This window comes from Mus musculus, chromosome 10, assembly GCF_000001635.26.
Source record: "Mus musculus strain C57BL/6J chromosome 10, GRCm38.p6 C57BL/6J".
NCBI classification, from domain to species: domain Eukaryota; kingdom Metazoa; phylum Chordata; class Mammalia; order Rodentia; family Muridae; genus Mus; species Mus musculus.
This window is the reverse complement of record NC_000076.6, coordinates 100,046,747-100,066,891: the sequence shown is the minus strand read 5'-3', so window position 1 is coordinate 100,066,891 and position 20,145 is coordinate 100,046,747. Positions and strand designations below refer to the sequence as shown.

Sequence of the window (20,145 nt, the reverse complement as noted above, 5' to 3'; positions counted from 1 at the left end):
GTGGACATAATTTATTTGGAAAAAGTGATATAGTAAAAATATCCGTGTCGATAAAATGTTTTGAGAAAGCAAATAAATGCAGGGAAGAAAAAAGCTGAGCCTGTAGATCACGTGGTAATGTTTGAGTATTCTGAAAATTATTCTGTACAACTAAGGCATTTCCAAAATACGTCAAAGAAAACTGTGACTCTAATTAAAAAGGATGAGCAATTAACTCCGGCATCTTTTGGTTTAAGGGCTGATGTACACATCCTAGGGAACACAGCTGTGCAGCCACATCCAGCACCCCCACGCCCATTCTTTCTATAGTAACTGCTGGGTGAACGAAAGACCCAGGAGTGTTCATTCACGGGTTCAGGGGAAAATCCTACCCATCTGGCTGTATTACAGTCTTATAGTTGTGAGGATTTTGAATTGGCGATTATCAGTGGATTCGAATACCAACTGGGTGACCACCACAACCTGCTATTTCTGAGAGAAACTCTGCTAGGTTATTTTCTAAGAAGGCCTGTGAGGAAAGCAGACTTTCCTTTTCAGTCTTTAGCTGCTTTTTACAATAAAAGTGAAAAATAAACTGTATCCTGCCCAGTGCCCAAGGCTGACTTTTATTGCCTTGGCCCCAGGGGTTCTTTCTGGCACCAAGTCCCACTCCGCCCTTCATTGTTTAAAGACAAAAGATTAGGCAGCTGGGACTCTGACCACCAACAAATCTCCACAGGCCACTCAACTGGGAAACGCCTCTGGTCTTGGCAGAAATGAACCCTCTAAAATGAAGGTAAAGGGTAAGACCCCAGTTTCATACTAAGCCCTCCGAAGCAGCTTCATTTTTTTCCTGCCAACTGTGGTGGCCAAGAACAATGTTTCTCAGTAGTTCTACGATAGCATGCCAAGACCAAATAATAGCAGGCTTCTCTCAATTGCAGAAACACGCACAAAATATGTGGCAAGAAGTCGGCTTTATTTTTACAAGCCTGGCTCTAGCTATCACCAGCCCATACTGAAATTTATGATTTAGCACCCGTCTATGATTAGACCAGCACGAAATCATCTATTTAGTTATTTCCCAGCTTAACACTTGCTTTGCAAAGAGCAGCAGGATTGCTTTGAGCAAGTCTGGCGATCACCAAGCTCAAGGGGGCTGCAGTCCGGAGTGGGACGGCTTTATTGCCTAGAAGCTACCTTCTAGCACTTGGCTCAGCGTGGTAATTATTCTTCATGTCCCCATTTTCAGTAACCCAGAGTGAAGAGTCAGATGTCTGGAGCAGGGTGGGATAGGAAAGGGAGGGGTGTTCTTTTTAGGTCTGTTGTATACAAACTGTAGAACCCTGGTCAAAATAAGTCTAAGCTGTAAACCTCCTTGAGTCCTTTGTAAAATATGAACAAGTGTACCTACTGTGTGTGGTTTCTTCTCACCCTTGTGTGTGTGTGTGTGTGTGTGTGTGTGTGTGTGTGTGTGTGTGTGTGTGTGTGTAGGGGGGATGGTGACATCATTTTGCAAAAAACGTGACAAAAAGGCTATGTACTTTCCTCACAATTCTTGCAAAGATGTTTATTTGTTTGTCTGTTTGTTATTTTTGCAGTGCTGGGAGGGAATCCAGAACTTTCCAAAGGCTAGGCAAGGACTCAAACATTGAGATGAGAGTTTTTTAATTTGTCAGTGCAGGAGGCTCTTTAGTGTTCTTCACTGAATGCTTGCTAAGTGATCAAATGACTGCATTGACTAGTTTTCAAGCTGCTATGACTTTACATTTCTCTTTGCAGAAAACCCCACTACCTGAAGGGACAGACAATGCCCAGGCTTGAGTATAGCTGGTCCAGCATGAAGATACATGTTCTAGGGAGTTCTAAAAAGCATTGGGCAGTTCGTGCTAAAAATGCTTATCAAGCAAAAGAAGGATAGCTGCAGACACTCTCTTGAAATGAAAACCTTATGCAGTATTTGAAAGGTATTTTAAAGAACAAAATAATATACTTTGGACTGACTGATCCACAAAACCCAGAAACAGCACGTGCATAATCAGCATGCTATGAGTATTTATTGGGCTTAGGGGAAAATGAGAGTTGCAAAAGAGAAAGAAACACAAATAGCTTTACATTTACCCCAGGATTACAACAGCTACAGTGAGTCAGCATGGAGAGCACCTGTTGAAAATATGTGACTATGTTGCAAGTTGCAACACATAGTATCAAACTGCATTAACATCACATCTTTCCAGATAGCAAAGTTTTACGTCTTAGGAGTTTATAAAAGCATGTGGAGTTACTATACCTCTTTTTGGTCTACATAACCCTAGTAGAGTTTGTCCACAGCCTAGCATTCCAAAATTTACATAGAAACAAAATTACAACCCCATACTTTTATTCAAAACCCATTGCATGGCTAATAAGCTCAGAAATAAAATAAAATATTCCATACTCTTAATGGCATAGGAATAAGAGTAACATATAAATGAAACATTGCCAAGGAGAAAATTTAGCATGATTTTACATTCAAGCCCCTTTGAGAGTTGCAGAGAGGAAAAAGAGACATCCGTTGCTAAATCTAACCAAGATGAGCCATTTTCTTTTAGCATGCAGGCATAAAACACATACTGAAATGCTCATTGATAATCTTAGCAGCAGCTTGAGGGGGAAATTAAAAAGAAAAATTATCAAGACAACGAGTTGATAATGTCTTTAATGTGGATGATCACGAGTTACCCATTAGCTACCAAAATGCAAGTCAGAAATGTGTGAAGTACATACCAAAACATCCATCCCGGCGACATAGTTGAGGGTTATCATATAGTCATTTGGAAGATTTGCCACCTACAGAGACCAAGAAATGAAAAAGTGAGTAAATACAAAAAGATTTCTTGAAAAAAATCATATATCCAACCTGTCATACCATTTACATCTCATTCCCCTTTGTTGTCCAATATACAGTGCTTGGGTTGTCAATCCACTCATAGGTGGCTAAGTATATACCATACCAAGTACTGGAGACCTAGCCGACCACCCAGGGCTAGTGAAGTCATGGATCTTGGAGGAGAACCTACAACCATCACTTTATTAATTATATTGAGTTTTTTTTGAAAAAACAATTCATAAATTTTGATTTTCAACTGTAACACTGGAATTCCCCTTCGGGACAATTTTCCAATTTGTGTCTAAATAAGTCGCTATGACTTTCAGTGTTTCTCACAGCGATAGGTCAGCATGAAGAAAGAAACTTCTACATACACAAGTTCCCAAGTCACAGCAGATGTACTGCATTTTACATAACAACCCCCACGGTGACATTAACAGACACTCAAGCTGGAGAGCTTCTATTCTTTGTTGATCCTAGGTAAAGTCAGTAAACCTTCAGAAGCACAAGGCTACCTTTTAAAGAAATGAAGACTTTAGAGTTCAATTTAGGAACGTTGGGTTTTGCAATAGGTCTCAGTTCACTTACCTTGGGTTGGACATGGCATGCTTCACCAATCTGTCTAGCTCTTAAAGGCTCTGAAAGCATCTAACACATTTATAGCAATAGTGCTGGAATCAGTGAGTAAGCAATGGGCTGGAAACTAGTGAATTTGGAATTGAGTTGCACACCCTTGATTTTCTTCATTTATAAAACAGAGATTCAGTCTCCTATTACTAGTTAAGGGAATATGCCAAACACATTATAAACTAGGAACCCAAGTTCTTTATTGAGAACTAGCTAGGAAAATGGCATATACTGTCTTTATTCTGTGTCTGATATCTTCATTGCTCCTATAGAAAGCTGGGACCATGTGCATGCTTACAGGGGTGTGTTATCTCTGATAGGCTTTCTATAACATAAGGCATATGTTGCTTCTTGGTCTTGCCAATATAATTTGAAAGCAATTTAGTGAGAAAACGCTAGGCAAACTCAGAAGTGGTCAGAGCAGAGCAGGTCCCATGGTAATACTATTCCATCTCCCGTTCATTTCAGCCTTGATGGACAAATTTAACAATTGCTCTTTCTGCAACTCGTATGATGATTAATAGCAAATCATTTTCAAGTAACATTATTACCTATCCAACACAGCATCTGTGTTTAATAAGTGAAGAAATTGAGACTTAAGAAGACCAAATCACTGAAGTCACTTGCCTCTTGGGTGTTTTATGTGGACTAGAATTCAGGTTTCCTGATGAACTGTGGCATGGCTCAGCAGCGCATGTTCATCTTTTGTTTTTTGTTCTTTGTTATTTTTTGTTCTCTAGCTCATTGCAACAAACTGTGTCCAAGCAGCTATGTGTAAAATGCTACATACTAGCCTGGCATGGTGACACACCTGTAATCCACTTAGTGGCCAGAGAGCACATGGAATTCTCCTCCCTCGTGAATCTCTACCATTATCCATCTCATGCTCTTCCCAATAGTAGAATAGAATTCTCAGGGTCTACAGGAAATACACCCGGGCTCCTCAAGAAAGTGGCGATTTATTTATCTTAGCTCTACACTTTTTATTTATCTTAGGAGTTAACTCTATACTTTAACTTTCTTTTTCTCAACCAGTTTTCCTACCATGCCTTCTAAGTCTCCCTGCCCAAATTCGAAAAGCAAAACCAACCTAGTCATTTTATACAAGCCCCACCAACGAAGGCACACTGTAAACCTTAACAGGCCCAAGTCTGGGCACTTATAGAATAGTTCATGATGGACTAACCATGGAGATTAAAGTCATTCCATGAGGAAAATACACCAAGAAGTGGTAAGTATTCTAAATACAGGTTCTTGAAGATACAATTTACATTACATTATATTATGGAAGTTTAGATTCACTATTTTAAAACCTCAGGGTTAGGGAATATCAAAAGGACAGGGATAAGAGAGGTGCTGGCCAGCTTCATAGTCAGTCCAGAGAAGTTCATTTACAGAAGCCAAAGGCAGCTCACAAAAGAAAACGTTCTATGATCAGGACATGAAGAGCTCCCCAGTGCCAGCCCGAGGATGGAGTCCACACTTTACTTATATTTAACTTCCGGTGGGACTAAAAAAAAACAGACTATTTTTGAATATGGCTTTACAAATTATAGTAAGTTTTCATAGTCACTGTTGGAATCCCATGAGGCATACCTTATTAAGCCAATTTCACAAATGAGGATGAGGGCGGAGGGAGTATGGAGGTATGGGACGCTAAATGGCACCTCCAAGGTCAGAGGCACCAGGAAGACCTGGAGAAGGGGAAAAACCCTGGCTCACTGAGCTCCTGTCTACACACCAAGCTGCAGCGCAAGCTCTTGCTAGTACTTGGCCTTTCCGTTTGCTTTCCAATTACCTTTTGAAGAGGATTTGGAAGACTGAAGCTACAGGTATTTATGGTCACATCGTGCATCATGGTATTACTTTCTCAGCGTTTGCAGTATGCTCAATAAAACCGAGAAAGCACAAATAACCCTGCGATAAATTCCAAGTCTCTGATGTCTATTGATCACCAGGGAAAGTTTTATAGAGAAGAGAGAACCGTGGACTTGAAAGATAGATGTTGCTCAAAGATGTGGAGTTTGAAGTCCAGGCCAACAGCACAGGTTCCGAAGACAGATGGTTTACACTGGATCCTGGCCCATCATCTGCTAACTCAGGTGTGGGAAGTTACTTCAATTACTTCAGCTTTTCATTTCCATATGCCTAAGTGGAAAGTAGACTACAGGGCGGCTAAAGGTTTTAACACAAAATAACTCATGCTAAGGGCTAGCTGGGCATGGTAATGCATGCCTTTATTCCCAGCACTTCAGAAGCAGAGGCAGGATAGTCATGAGTTTGAGAGCCTTGAGCTACATAATCATTATCAAGCCCTCCTAGGTTAGAAGGCAACCCTGTCTCTGAAATCCACAGTAAAGGAAAGAAAAAGAGGTACCTAAGAAAAGGCAGGAAAGAAAGGAAGGGAGGGAGAGGAAGGGAGGGGTTAGACATGGTGTATAAATGATTGCAATAGAGAGCAGCATATTGAATACAAGAGTATCATATATAAGAGACGGAATTGGAAGCTTGTGTCATATTTGAGAGACTAGCTAGAAAAGAGATATTGCATTAGAGACACATTAGGGAGGGATCTCTGCATGCTGCGCTAAGAGATTCCTATCTCCAAGGACTTTCTACTTTGTCTCTGAAAGAGGATTCTGTGGTTAATTACTAAGATTAAGTCTGGTTAGGGTTTCTGGCAAGCAGGGAAGGAACAGAGCAGTAAATTCAGTCTGAGTATTTAGTCTAGATGGAAGAGTGGCGAGACCAGAGATAAGCCTCGAGTTTTACAGTGCTACCAGGGAAGTACCGGACATCTATTCAACATGTATATGAGAGAACAGTCATCTCTAGAAAAGCAGGAGCTAAGTCTGAGTGTTGGTCTTGCACACCGGTAATCGTAGCACTTCGGAGGTAAAGACACGGGGATCAGGGGTTCAAAGTCATCGTGAGATACAAACCGACTACATGGGGTGGTGCTGAGTTCAGCCTGGGCTATGTGAAATCTCTCTGGAAGAGGGAAACACAGAAAGACCAATGAAGAATCAGAAAGGTTTCTTCCAACAATCGATGGGAGCAGATACAGAGACCTACAGTCAGACATTTGGCAGAGCTTAGGGAACCTTGAGAAAGAGGGGGAGGAAGGACTGTAGGAGCCAGAGGGGTGGAGGACACCATGAAAACACAGCCCACAGCATCAACTAAACAGCAGTGATCCAGGCTCACAGAGACTGAAGCAGGAACCATGAAGCCTAAAGGGTCTACGATAGGCCCTCAACATACATTCTGTGGTTGTTTAGCTTGGGCTTCTTGTTGGACTCCTAACAATGGGAATGGGGTGTCTCTGACTCTTTAGCCTGCTGTTGGAACCCTTTTCCTCCTAATGGGTTGCCTAACCTAGCCTTGATCAAAGGGTTTTGTGCCTAGTCTCATTGTATTTTGTTATGCTGTGGTCGGTTGATAGCTCTGGGAGACCTGCTCTTTTCTGAAGAGAAACGAAGGCACAATGCATCTGGAGGCAAGGAGAGGAGGAGATGAAGGTAAATTTTCTGTAGATATCTGAGGTTTGAACATATTCAATGACATTAGGGGGAAAAAAAAACAAATAAAACAACAACAAAACAAACAAACAAGCAAAAAACACCACCAACAACAACAAAAAACAAAACTAAAAACAACAACAACAAAACAGCAAAGGAGAGTGGTTTTTAGAAAGGCTCAAAACTTGGCCAAGAAAAAGTCTTGGCAAGGTAAGTTGGCACTGGCTGCCTCCCAGGCCCTCCAGGTATTTGGACTCAGGAGAAAAGAACACCAAGTCAGGACACTTAACTCCATCTCTGGGTCACTGGTCTAAAATGCATGGTTCTCATGACTCAAATGTTGTCAAGGTCCTTAAAGGTCAAGGAACCAATGGGCACTTGGACATCTGTGACCAGACCCTGTGCTCTCTGTGTTTCTCCTAAGTCCACAGCAGTGACTCATGGTCTCATGGTTTCCTTGGCACCATCTGTAAAATGGTTTCCTCTTTTCAACCCTTTGGGGCCGCGGAGGCGGGGGACGACTGGGGGGGGGTTGGGGAGGGATATGAAGGTCAGGATCTTTAGTCGCATCAGAAGCAGTGACGTTTAAGTATCCGGGCTACAGCAAGGAATGCTTAACACATCCACCTTAGTGGCCCGGCTTCCAGTCCTCCTGCATGCTTCAGGAAAATCCTTTTTTTTGTCTTTGGATAGTTTTGGTTTTCCTGTTAGTTCTGTCTAAAATCCTAACTAGATCAGCTATCATAGTTTTTTGTTTGTTTGTTTGTTTGTTTTCAAGGATATCTGGGTGAGTTCTAAAACAAAACAAAACAAAACAAAGAACAAAAACAAAACAAAACAAAAAACAACAACAAAACAAACAACAAAAAAAAGCAGCAACAACAAACACAGGAAACCAAGGAGATAAGTCAATTGTGATTTTAAAATTAAGATGACTTCAGAAAACTTGCCTCTTATTAGTTCAACACCCAAATGATAGCCACTGTTTCCTTTCAAATAGAACAGGTCAATTTTTTCTATGTGCACATGGTACCATGGATCCAATCCAGTTCCTTATGTATGCTAGTCAATAGCTCTACTAACCCCAGCCTAAGACATTTTTTAAAATCTACTTTACAATGACATGATTTGAATATGGTTTGTTCCTACAAAATTAATGCTGGACTCTTTTTTTTTTTTTTTTGCATTTATTTGAAACTCCCTGCCCCCTGCAGCATGTGTGTGTATGGTGTGTGTGTGTGTGTGTGTGTGTGTGTAAATCAGAAGATGGCTGTGGGAGTCAATTCTCCCTCATACCTGTGGGTTCCAGGGTTCAATTTAAGTAAGCATTGTTGCTTATCAAAGTAACTCAACAGTCAGTCACACTGAAATTTAATCTCCATTATGAAACACGGTGGGAAAATGTGAGAGCTTTTAGAGGTAGCTAGGATTCTGTCCTTAAGAACATGGACTGTATTCTAAATATAATGCATAGATTAAAGGGTTCTCTTAAGAGTATGTCTGCCCTATAAGCCAGCCAGACTAGGTCTTTGCTTTCTGTCTCTCCTTGTGGTACATTGCCCCTTCTTAGGACTATTCCAGATAGACACACTAGATGCAGTTTTTGGCTTGGACCAGAAGTGTGAGTCAAATTAAAACTCTTCATTACTTTCCAAGAGTGAGATATTGTGCTATTAGCAACTGAGACAACATATATGTATCTGTGTGTGTATATATGTGTGTGTATATATATATATATATATATATATATATATGCTTATACATGTTATTATATATTACTGTATATATCTTATGAGTATATATAAATATATCTTATGATTAGATATATATAGCTATATATATCTTGTGAAAAAATATATATGATGATGATTCCAGCTAAATTATAGTAATTGAGCTTCTAAATGCAATAGCTTCCCAATCACCATAAGATAAGTTGGTTCAGGAAATAAAATTCATTAGATTAGCCTGGTAATTCATAAACAGCAGCTGGTTCATTTTCCTCAGGCTGCTGGCAATGCGTCATCGATCATGAACATCAATCTACCTCAGAAAACGTTTTGAGAAAGACAAATCATGATTCAGCAGATATTTAAAGATGAAACAGAACAGCTAGGAAGAATTCAAAATTCACATTTGACTAAATGCCCTCCCCCCAAGTGAAGGGACGAGAGTACCACAAATGAGAAGAATCACAGGGAGAGCAGGCAGGAAGAATCCACTTGAACCAGTTTAATATTTGGATTCCTTCTTAAACGAGCACTGAGACACTTTCAACACCACACTGCAACTATCCATAGACGTTTTTAAGTTTGGCTCATCCTTATCCCAGTTACTTGACTCTTTCCTTAGGTAGGTCTGACTCTGCCATTGAAAACAAGTCTTGCAACATTTTTTTTTTCAAAAACAAAGCAAAATGTTCTGTAAATAGATGAACTATTATGCTAAGTAAACATGCCAGAAGAATTTCAAATAAAAGCCATGGGGACCATAGGGGCAGTACAAAATGTCCAAGAAGAAATTAAAAAAAAAAAAAAGTAAAGTGATAAATCATATGCTTCTTTGGCATGAGTATCACCCAAGCAAACATAGAGTCTGTGGCACAGGGCAAGCTGCCACCTACTGTAAAGACAGAGCTGGTAGAGAGCACAGAGCAATGATCTCCACTGGAAAAACCAACTGTGAGCACATAGCAAGGCAAAACAAAAAATCATAAAGAAGAAGAAAGAGGAGGAGGAGGAGGAGGAGGAAGAGGAGGAGGAGGAGGAAAAGGAAAAGAAGAGGAGGAGAAGAGGAAGAAGAAGGAGGAGGAGGAGGAATAGGAGGAGGAGGAAGAAAAGAAGAGGAGGAGGAGGAGGAGGAAAAGAAGAGGAGGAGAGGAAGGGTTACACCTATAAAACCAAGTCCTCTTCTTCCATACAAATCCCTATTCCCTTTTGTCTGACAAGATTGATTTATTCTAGGCAGTCCAACCTAATGAGACATCATTGTGGAGTAAAATGATATAAAGCTGAGAAGGACTGTGAAATTCTCTAATCACATAGATTTTCCTGGGGCCCCTGACTTCTCTGAGAAGTGAGGAAAGCTATACGTGGCTCCTTCGGACAAAAAATGGACAAAAAGCATGGGAGAGTACAATGTAGAGTCTGAAGTGTTAAGGACCCTCATCACATCCATGTTTCTCATTTCTGCATTCAGTAGTTTGCCTATGGACTGATGAACAGGTAGGTATTCGATGGTACTCAAACCACCCCATGGCCCCAGCTTCCACCAAGGTATTCAGTCCTACCATCCTTTAAATGAAACTCTGCAATGATCTGCTACCTCAGGAGTCACTCCTGTTGAAGGAATGAAGCTAATGGATTAGCATAGGAAATGCTTAACTTCTTTATAACCGGGAGAAACAGAGGCCAGCCCTGCAGTTTCTGGGCAAACCACCATCGACTTGCACCGTCCAGGAAAACATGAAGCTTCCTGAACCCACAGCCACAAGCTGCACCTCAGCACTTCTGCACTGGGAACCACACAGCTCCCCGAGAGATTGCTGGGGCTGGGCTCCTTCTAGCCTACAAATTTGGGTTAAAGCAGTGGCTTTTGAGCATTCTTTCAGAAGCTCAAATCTACGTCAAGCCAAGTTCAATCTGGAAGCATGGATGTATAAACAAAAGTCGAAAGGCTTGGTGGCTCTAGGAACCACTGACAGCTACTGTCCCTGAAGGCACGAAGAGGCAAAGGGCCCTGGGGGTCCCCTTCAGCTCCCTTACACTTTAGTTTCCTTTTATGTTTATAGATAGGTCATCTCCACATTCCCTTGACACCCAGTACACTACCACCACCATAAATGGCAAATGGCACTTGTCCAGAGACTCCTCTATTTCAACTCTCATAATCATTTGCTAAGATTACGCATAATAAATTTATTGTAAATGGCAAGAAAACTGGGACAGAGAGAATTTATGTGATAATAACTGGCTTAAAAAAAAACTTGTTTAATATATATCACAAAGTGGATACTGAGATTTAGAAAGGTAACTACTTACCTAATGTAAAAGAGTGAGGATGTAAACACAGACATACCCAAATTCATAATGTTAGCCAGGGTATACATGAGCACAAATTGGATCCTATGCTATGCTGTGAAAAAATTTAAAGAGTAAGTGCATTTATTTATTTATTTATTCATTCATTTATTGTGTGTGTCTGCACACACACACATGTGCACACAGCCATATGCCAGAGTGCTTATGTGGAGGTCTGAAGACGACTTATAAATGTCAGTTTTCTCCTCCCTTATCGGGGAGCCAGGGGTAGAACCTGAGTTGGTTGGCTTGGCTTGTCAGCAAGATCCTCCAGCTGCAGAGCCCTCTTGCTGGCCCTACTGCTTATGGTACTGGTACAGTGGGGCACTCACACTGTAGGCTAGAGGACTGACTCACCAAACTCGATCAATAATTTTCTGTTCTCAGAGGTTGGGTTATACTTTTTTGTTTCCTCCTCTATAAAATACAGGCTGCAGATGGCATCAGTCTTTATTCAGGAACAAGGGATCTTCAGAGCCTGCTATTCCTAACTTGACTTACTTTCAAATGTCTTAATATAAAATAGGCAAGAAAACATACTGAGCTTGCTAGAGGAACTCCTGGATGATTTTCCCCTGAGTCAAGTGCTGGAAGGCAGTTTTTTTTTTTTTTCCTTTTTATTGCACAGTGACTAACATTTGCACTCAGAGTAAGAAATTATATTTTACTGTCACCATTACCAAACTCTCCCTTTCCATATGTTTCTTCTTTCTCATCTTAATGATTTTGGAGTCGGTTGTTTTTTTTTAAAATGTATATCTGTATAGGTCTTTATTAAGTTACAAGTGATTATTAAAAGGTCATAATCAGCAGCAAAAGGCAAGCATAGAGAATCTTAGGAGCTGCTTGTAATACCCACCTGTGCTGCCTGAAAATACCACTTTCACATTTACAGGAAGTGGTACTTCGTAAGTCATGTTCCTTCCGCCACTTTGCAATAACACCTACCAGAAACATCTCTTCAGCGTTGCATTCATCTTCAGATGTTCAGCCTGGTGTCAGATACACCCTCATCTTCCAACAAATGGACCCCCTATGTTTACAATGTATTTTATTTTACGTGTAGGAGTCCTTTGTCTGCATGCATATCCTGTTCATCATGTGTGTGCTTAGTGCCAAGGGGGTCAGAAGTTGGGTATCGGATCCCTTAGGACTGGAGTTACAGTACTCAGGTCTTCTAAAAAATCAGCCAGTGCTCCTGACCTCTGAGCATCTCTCCAAGGCACGACCACCTATTTGAAATTTGCAGCTCCCCTGGTCTGCTCTCAGCATCCACCAGTATACTGGCAGCTCCAGACGATCACTTTCCAGTGACCTACTTTAAGCATACTTCAGAGCTTTGTATTAATAGACATGCTTAAAATCTGCATAATGTAGAATCACTTGGAGGTAGCAATGGGACCAAATTATAGGGAAGATAATGACCTCTGACCTCCTCCCTCCTTCCCCCCTGGTATTAGCTATTGAACCTAGAGCTTCACACATGCAAGTGCTTTTGCACGGAGCTATATCTTGAACACTTTGTCTCTAAACTTTTGACAGAATAGACCATCTAAAGCAAACTGTTCTGAAACCTCTTTCCAGAGCTTCATGAAAAATGTAGATGCCTGGACACTTTCCCAGGCTTATTGAATCAGTTCCTTGGATCAGGGCCCAGTGTTTCATAAGCACCACAGGCAATGGTGATGTGTATCCAAGTGCAGTCTGTCCTTTCTCCATTCACCCAACAACACTGGACGATGGGTGTGATGGTTAGCTTTAATTGTCAATTTGAGACAACCTCGAAATACCTAACAAGGGAGCCTACCTGAGGGATTGCCTACATTAGGTTAGGTTGGCTTGTGAGCATATCTTTGGGGGGTTATATTGATTGCTGTAATTGGTATGAAAACACCTAACCACTGTGGGCGGGACCATTCCCTGCGCCTGACATGCAGATTATATTAGAATGGAGAAAGTGAGCTGAACGCCAGCATCCATGTATTAATTCATTGCTCTCTGCTGACCGAGGGTATGATGTCACCAGGTGTTTCAAATTCCTGCCCCTTTGATTTCTCCTTGATGATAGAACTTGGAATTGAACTTAAGCCAAGTAAACCCTTCTCTTAAGTTGTTTTTCTTATTCACAATGGGAAAGAAAATTGGGACAATGAGCCTGGTATGGTGGGTATATACCTGTAATCCCTGCATGGATTAAAAAGATCAGAGATTTGATGAGGTCAAGCTGGTCTGCACATGAAAGTCCTATTTCAAGCAACAAAACAAAACAAATCATACATACACACACAAGAAAACAACAAATCTCTCAAATACTTGAATATTTTGCTGGTGATACATGTAACTCAAACATAAAGTGCTTACTTGACAAACACAGTTCCTTAGGACCCCATCCCCACCCCCACATACACACAAGGGTGGGTAAACAAATGAACAGCTTCTACTGCTATACACAGAACTTAGAATAAAACACATATCATCTTTTAAAACATTATTTCTTGGGTCACAAATTAACAAGAAACTTGAAGAAAAGGCTCATGATCTATGCTTCCAAAACTACTTCCTCCTCATCACGACCCCCCCTCACCCCGCCCGACTTCCCATACATCAGATTTTCAACACTGAGCTGAAGAGCCAATAGGCAAAAGCTGTACTGTTTTGCTCACCAGACTTCAAGTAATGTGTTCGTACACTGTCAGCTATTTTATGACTTTCAGTGCTAGGGAACAGACTCAGGGCCTTGTGCACACTAGGCAAGAATGCTTTTAAATCTGGAATGTCTTGGCATGTCAAGGAATCAGCATAAATCCTGTGTGTGTGTGTGTGTGTGTGTGTGTGTGTGTGTGTGTGTGTGTGTGTGTGTGTGTGAGTGATTCTTCACTGAGGATAAATTAGCTAAGCCCTAACTACAGAACTCTGCTTTGATTTTCAAGTTCTGTTACGGACAACCCCCCCTATACACACACACACACACACACACACACAGACACACACACACACAGACACACACACAGAAATACATATCTAAAGACAGAGCTCACTGTTTCATATACTAATATCATTAAGTTTATTTTATTTCTTGTCTCCATCTAGCAACTCTTATTCCTTCCCCATCCTTGTACCAGCTGTGTTCCCTACTCAATTTTAAAACAGCCTAGAGCCACAGAGTTGAGAAATGTTCACTTGACCATTTTTCCTTTATCTTGGGTCATCACATAGGACTAGGCTGTCCTCCAGCTCACGAGTCTCCCGTCTCAGCTCCTTGAGTCACTGTACGTGTATGTCATCATGCCTGGCTCAAATTATGATGATACCGAAATCATTTTCAATAGTCCAAGTAAATACAAAATCTCTTTCCTAAGTCAGGAGAGTAGGAAATACTGCATCTCCATTGTGCTTTGCTCTCTGACTTGAGTCTTAACAGAAGTATCAAAAGAAATGAAGCAGGAAGCTGGTGGTGATGAAGACGCACGTGTGCAGAGTGGCTTTTGGTGAGGGAGGACATGTCAGTCTTTGGGCCGATGGGGAACAGGACTGTGATAGGTGTCCTGTGCCTATGCTTCCTATAGGAGCAGGAAGGCACATGGCAGACACAGTCACACAGAGAAACCCACTCAGTAGATAATAGGGAAAAGCCAGTCTCTGTCTTTGACCGAGAAGACAAGACCAGCTAAGAACCAAAGTCACTCTGTTGGTGTTCAAAGAGCCAGTTACACGGACAAATCCTCCAAGGTGTACGCATCTCCCATTGGCCCAGAAAAAGCACTTCAGATTCTAGGGACTTGTGTCGGGAGTGCCCTAAATCTATGTGGTCAGCAAGCACAGGGAAGATTCATAGATGCCAAAAATCATTCCTTACTTACCAGTTTTGTAATGTCTTTTACATTATCAGTCACAGGATTCCCGCAGATCTCCTTGGTTTTGACAAGAGGATTAAATAGGAGCAGTTGAAGATAAATGCAAGTGATAATCCAAGTCTAAACAAAAAAACAGAAACATTTCTTGGTGTCCATCTTTAAAAGAAAAAATCCAGAATTATGCAAACCAGTAACACCTTATACCATATGTGGTAAATGCAAATATACCAGAGCTGCGGGGGGGGGGGGGGGGGGCGGGGAGGGGTGTTTTCAGTTTTAAGCTGATGGCTTAAATGTTAAGCATTCAAGCTGCTCTCGCCAAACTGAAATGAGAAAGAGCAGCAACAACGAAATACTCCTGGCTTCAGTCCTGTTTGAATTACTCTTTCAATGGCTTTACTGTTAACTTCTGTTGTAAGCGTTCTCCAGCCAGTTTCCTGATGGCAATTAGGGATGAACTTGTAGCAACACGTAACAGAATTATCACTTAGGGGGGACCTCGGAAAAAAGTAGGAATGCATAAAATTCATAGCCTAAGGCTGAAGGGAACCAACTCTCCTTTTAAATGTAGACAATTTGGCGAGCAGAAACAGAACCTTGAAAGGAACTTTCATTTAGACCTCTATACCAGCACACTGCTCCACGGTCTGGCAGAAGGGTGTGTCTTTAGACTGAAGACAGAATTTAACCTAATTTTTACGACAGTGAGAGAATTATTATGTCCAGTCAGTTTGTTTACCACTTATAGGGAAAACATGTCCTTAGCCAATAGAAAGATTTTTTTGAACAGTGGCAAGAAATTCTTTCTCCCTCTCCCTCTCCCTCTCCCTCTCCCTCTCCCTCTCTCCCTGTCTCTTTTTCCCCTCTCTCTAGCTCTCTCCCTGTCTCTCTTTTTCCCCCCTCTCTAGCTCTCTCCCTCACTTACTTCTCTTACTTTCACAGACACATCTCCCTCAAAGAAAATTTATACCTTACACCATGGATTAGTTATTTTACGCATGATTTGTTTTTCTTTCTCACAGTATATTATAGACTTTTCCAAACTTGAGCATCTGATTTCCCACTCTTTTTTTTTCAAGGATCTACAAAACACATATAATAGTGTCGTGCGTACAAAAAAAAAAAAAAAAACCCTCAATATGTGTTTGCCAGATGAATCCACAGCCAAGAAAGAAATCTATTGCCATTCCCTAATTCAGTAACCATTTGCAGAACAAGGCTCGGGAGGCAGAGACCGCAGCCGTCACCAGGGAAAGGAAGATGATGAAGATGTCCTCGAAACTCAGAGGCAGGTAAATAAATAGTACCTCAGCCCATGATAAATGTTTTTGGGAACACAGAGAAGAAAGCAATTAATCAATTAATCTCAAGAGGAGACAAAGGGTAAGAAAGCATCGCCAGGGAAACCCAGAGTGAAAATGTGACATCTGTCTCTCGGGTTAGAACTAAAAACATGAGGACTTTGTAAACACTGGTAAAGAATGACCCCCGCCGGAAAAATAAATAACATAAACAAAGGCATGTGAAAATATTTAAAAACACGTTAGATCTTTTGGGAACTGACATTCATCTATGGCATCTAAAAATTACACAGAAGCACACGTGCACATGGCTATAATTTTTTCTACTTATGTGTCTAGCTACACGTTAGCTAAAAGGAACTAAATTATTTTTAATAAATGTCTGCATCCTGACACACTAGACCACACAATGATTTTTTTTATTTGCTAACATTTTTCACTATGATACTGCTTCTGTAGATACAGTGGCTTACAAATGAAATTAAAACCCCTTATTCTTTCACTGCTCAGGATCCCCTTCAGCAGTAATAGTACCTAAGTTTATTTAGGGTTACTTTGAGCACTATGGGGACATAACACTTCATTACTTGATCTCCCTTAGACCACAGTGAAGACCAAATGGTACAAAGATCTGTCTGGGGATCCCTGTTTGGGGGAAAACTTGGCACATAGGCTTCCCCGTAATATCACAGTCTTCCTTCATGGGTATTTATTAAATTGTGCCTTTCTTTCACATTGCTGATGCTGAGATGTGACTCCTCCTGAAAATGATGTCTCCAAGGCCCTTTATCCTGATAAGATTTGGGAAGCCTCCCCAAGGACCTTGGTAACTGGCCAACTGAGAATAATGTTCATATTGTAGATCCTAGAAAAATTGGGGGGAAAAGGGGGTAGAAGAGAGAGGGGGGAGAAACAGAGACAGACAAAGAGACAGACAGAGACAGACAGGCAGAGAAGAAAGATAGACAAAGAAAGTCAAACAGAGACAAAGAAACAGAAAAAGACAGAAACAGGGAGAGACAGACAGACATACAACTTTCTCATTCATTTAAGAAATAGTTATTCGGTATTTTATTGAGTATATATCATGTGCCACACATCTCTCTAGATGCTAAACTAGACACTGAGCAAAAACACAGAATACCTCTACTTCTGTAAATTTTGCCTTTACCTTAGGGAGATGAACACAAACAGGAACAGAACTATATAATCTGATATAAAGTCTTAAGAAAAAGAATCATCAGAGCCAGGGAAAGGGATTGCTATTAAGACCCAGTGAGATGATTTGAACCTAAAATCACAAACAGGAATGATTTTAGGTTCAAACTGAGAGTCACAAAAGACCCAAGTGTGGGACAAGCACACCCAGTTTCACTGGGCTGTACTAGGTTGCACATGAACAGCTATTGTGGTTCTTGACAAACTAAAGGTTTGTGGCAAACACGTATTGATCAAGTTTCTTGGTGCCAGTTCCAACACCATTAAAATATTTGAATTGAGGTGTGCATATTGTTTATTTAGACTTAAAGCTGTTACATAGTTACTGCTAAACAGTATAGTATAGGTACAAATTACATTATGTAAGGGAAAGCCAAAGACTTAGCGAAGCTCTTTACTGTGATGGTTATTTGTTACAGTGCTTGGAAAGGAACCACACTAGCTGCAGCTTCAGAGAAAAACACAAAACAGGCAGCACAGAACAGATACCTCTGAGCTGGTGCTCCACAGTTCTCCTGTCTCTAATGTCCACTGCAAGTCGCGGAACACATGGTATGTGTGAGGCAATGGCAGATGACAGACCTGCAAGACCTCCGCCCTTGCTGGATCTGCCCAGTTCAGTGGCCCTTCAAAGACATTGAGAAGCTTTCATCCTTAAAGCAGAGTGGCTGTCACTCACCAAAACCAATCACAGCAGTTAATCACACTTGGGATCCTGTGATGGCTACCTAATATCTTCAGCTGTGTGCTCTGGGAGGAAGCATGGATGTGCTACAGCACATCTTGAGTTCAACTTTTAGAAAGAATTCTCAGGAAGATCAAATACCCTGCCGTTCTCCAGTCTAAAGAAAAAAACAAAACAAAACAAAACAAAACACAAAACAAAATACAAAACAAAACAGAGCTAGCCTTTACCTTTGTCCTTCCAGGATTGTAGTATGGGTGAAAACAGACTGGCATTTTAAACACAGTGATCAAAGGGTCCCTCCTGGATATTTCCCCCAAAAGGACTGGATGGAACTAAAGTATTCCACTTAGACATCTGCAGGAAAATGATGCTACTGAGAAAGCAGATGCCAAGTCCCTAAGGTATACTGGAGGGGACATCTTTATTTAAAGAGCAGGGTAAACCCGGAGCAGCAGATGGCATCAGAGAAAATACCGAGGCAAAATTAAGGGTACTGCGGCCTGCAGTCCAGTTTTCCTGTGAATGAAACAAAATTCATTGTAGAATTTTTAGCATAGGAGGACATGAGCGGACTTTGAATTTAAATAAAACAGAAGCAATTTAATAAGGACCTAAGGATGGAACACATGCTAACACGTAAAAATTCTTCAGGTGGATCCCTAGGGCCACAAAACAGTCTGGATCTCTAAAGGCTGACCCCTGAGTCAGAAGCTCTACAACTGCAGTGTGATTTGAGAGTCAAGGCAACTCAAAGATTTGGCCATCTGTGGCCAAAGCAAGATGTTACATTCTATGTAGGGTAACATGTGTCATCTTCTAGTGATGATACCAGGTTAGGGCATTTGAATCTGGATTTGTGTTAGGAGATTGATTGGGACTGGAAATATAAATATGACCACGTTTGATAAAGAAATGGAATTCTACACAAAAAGAATGAATTAAGCCACCCAGGGATTCTAAATAGAAAAAAATAACAAAGACTGAAATCCTACAGTGTCAAAGTTCAGGTCCCACGAAAGATAAGAGTTCATGCAGGGGCTAGACAGATAGACACCAAAGGAGTAGGAAAACACACACACACACACACACACACACACACACACACACACACACACACACAGAAAGAGAGAGAAAACCAACAATTAAGGACAGAGTGTGGTATTACATGACTACAAATCCCAGCACTGAGAGTCTGAGGCAGGAGGACCACAAAGTTGTCATAGATTTACACAGTGACACCTTGTCTCAAAAAGAAACAAAATCCTATGAAACAAAAGAAGAAAGGGGTTGGCCAGATGATGTCAAGAGCTGAGTATCAACCACTGGGTTAAGCAACATGGAAACCACTGACTATCACTAACCGAGAGTTTTTACTGAGGAAGCCTAGAAAGAATTGTCTGAAGTGGGCTCAAGAACACAAGGGGAAAAAGTAACCAAAAAGAATATGAAACTTGAGCTGGAGAGATGGCTCAGCGGTTAAGAGCCCTGGCTCTTCTTTCAGAGGTCCTGAGTTCAATTCCCAGCAACCACATGGTGGCTCACAACCATCTGTAATAGGATCTGATGCTCTCCTCTGGCGTGCCCGAGGAGAACCACAATGTACTCACATAGAATAAATAAATCTTAAAATAAACTAATAACTAAATAAATAGGAAACTCTTTTGAAGACTTTTCCATTCAAGTGAGAACAACTTAATAGACTACAAAAATAAAAACAAAATGGAGTGGTAATTGACAAGGAAGTATAAGTTTCCCCGAGGTGGTGGGGGGAGGGTATTTGAAAGAAGTTAGGAGCATCAGCCCTCTAGTAATAGATTGGGGATTATCCAGGGAGAGAAAACAGCTGTCTTAGAGCCGCATACGTGAGTACAGAAGGTGAGATGGGCATCTAAAACACTGCAGCTGGCTTCTAATAGAAGTGTAGATGATAGCTCACCAAAACTAGAAAATCATGGAAGGAGAGATACAGGCTTTGGCTGGGAGCAGAGCAATACAGGGAATGAAGCTCTTTG

The 20,145-nt window shown here is 41.1% G+C and overlaps 1 protein-coding gene across 4 annotated transcripts in view; it reads right to left on the bottom strand.

Annotated features, from left to right (window-relative positions):
- Kitl (kit ligand) overlaps positions 1–20,145 on the bottom strand; it is an 84,802-nt gene that overhangs the window by 33,525 nt on the left and 31,132 nt on the right. For all 4 annotated transcript variants that reach the window (XM_006513314.4, NM_013598.3, NM_001347156.1 and 1 more), the window contains exons 2-3: positions 14,933–15,046; positions 2,746–2,808 (exon numbers count right to left, since the gene is read on the bottom strand). In XM_006513314.4, coding sequence (XP_006513377.1) covers positions 2,746–2,808; positions 14,933–15,046 — 177 coding nt within the window. The remainder of the gene's footprint in view (positions 1–2,745; positions 2,809–14,932; positions 15,047–20,145) is intronic.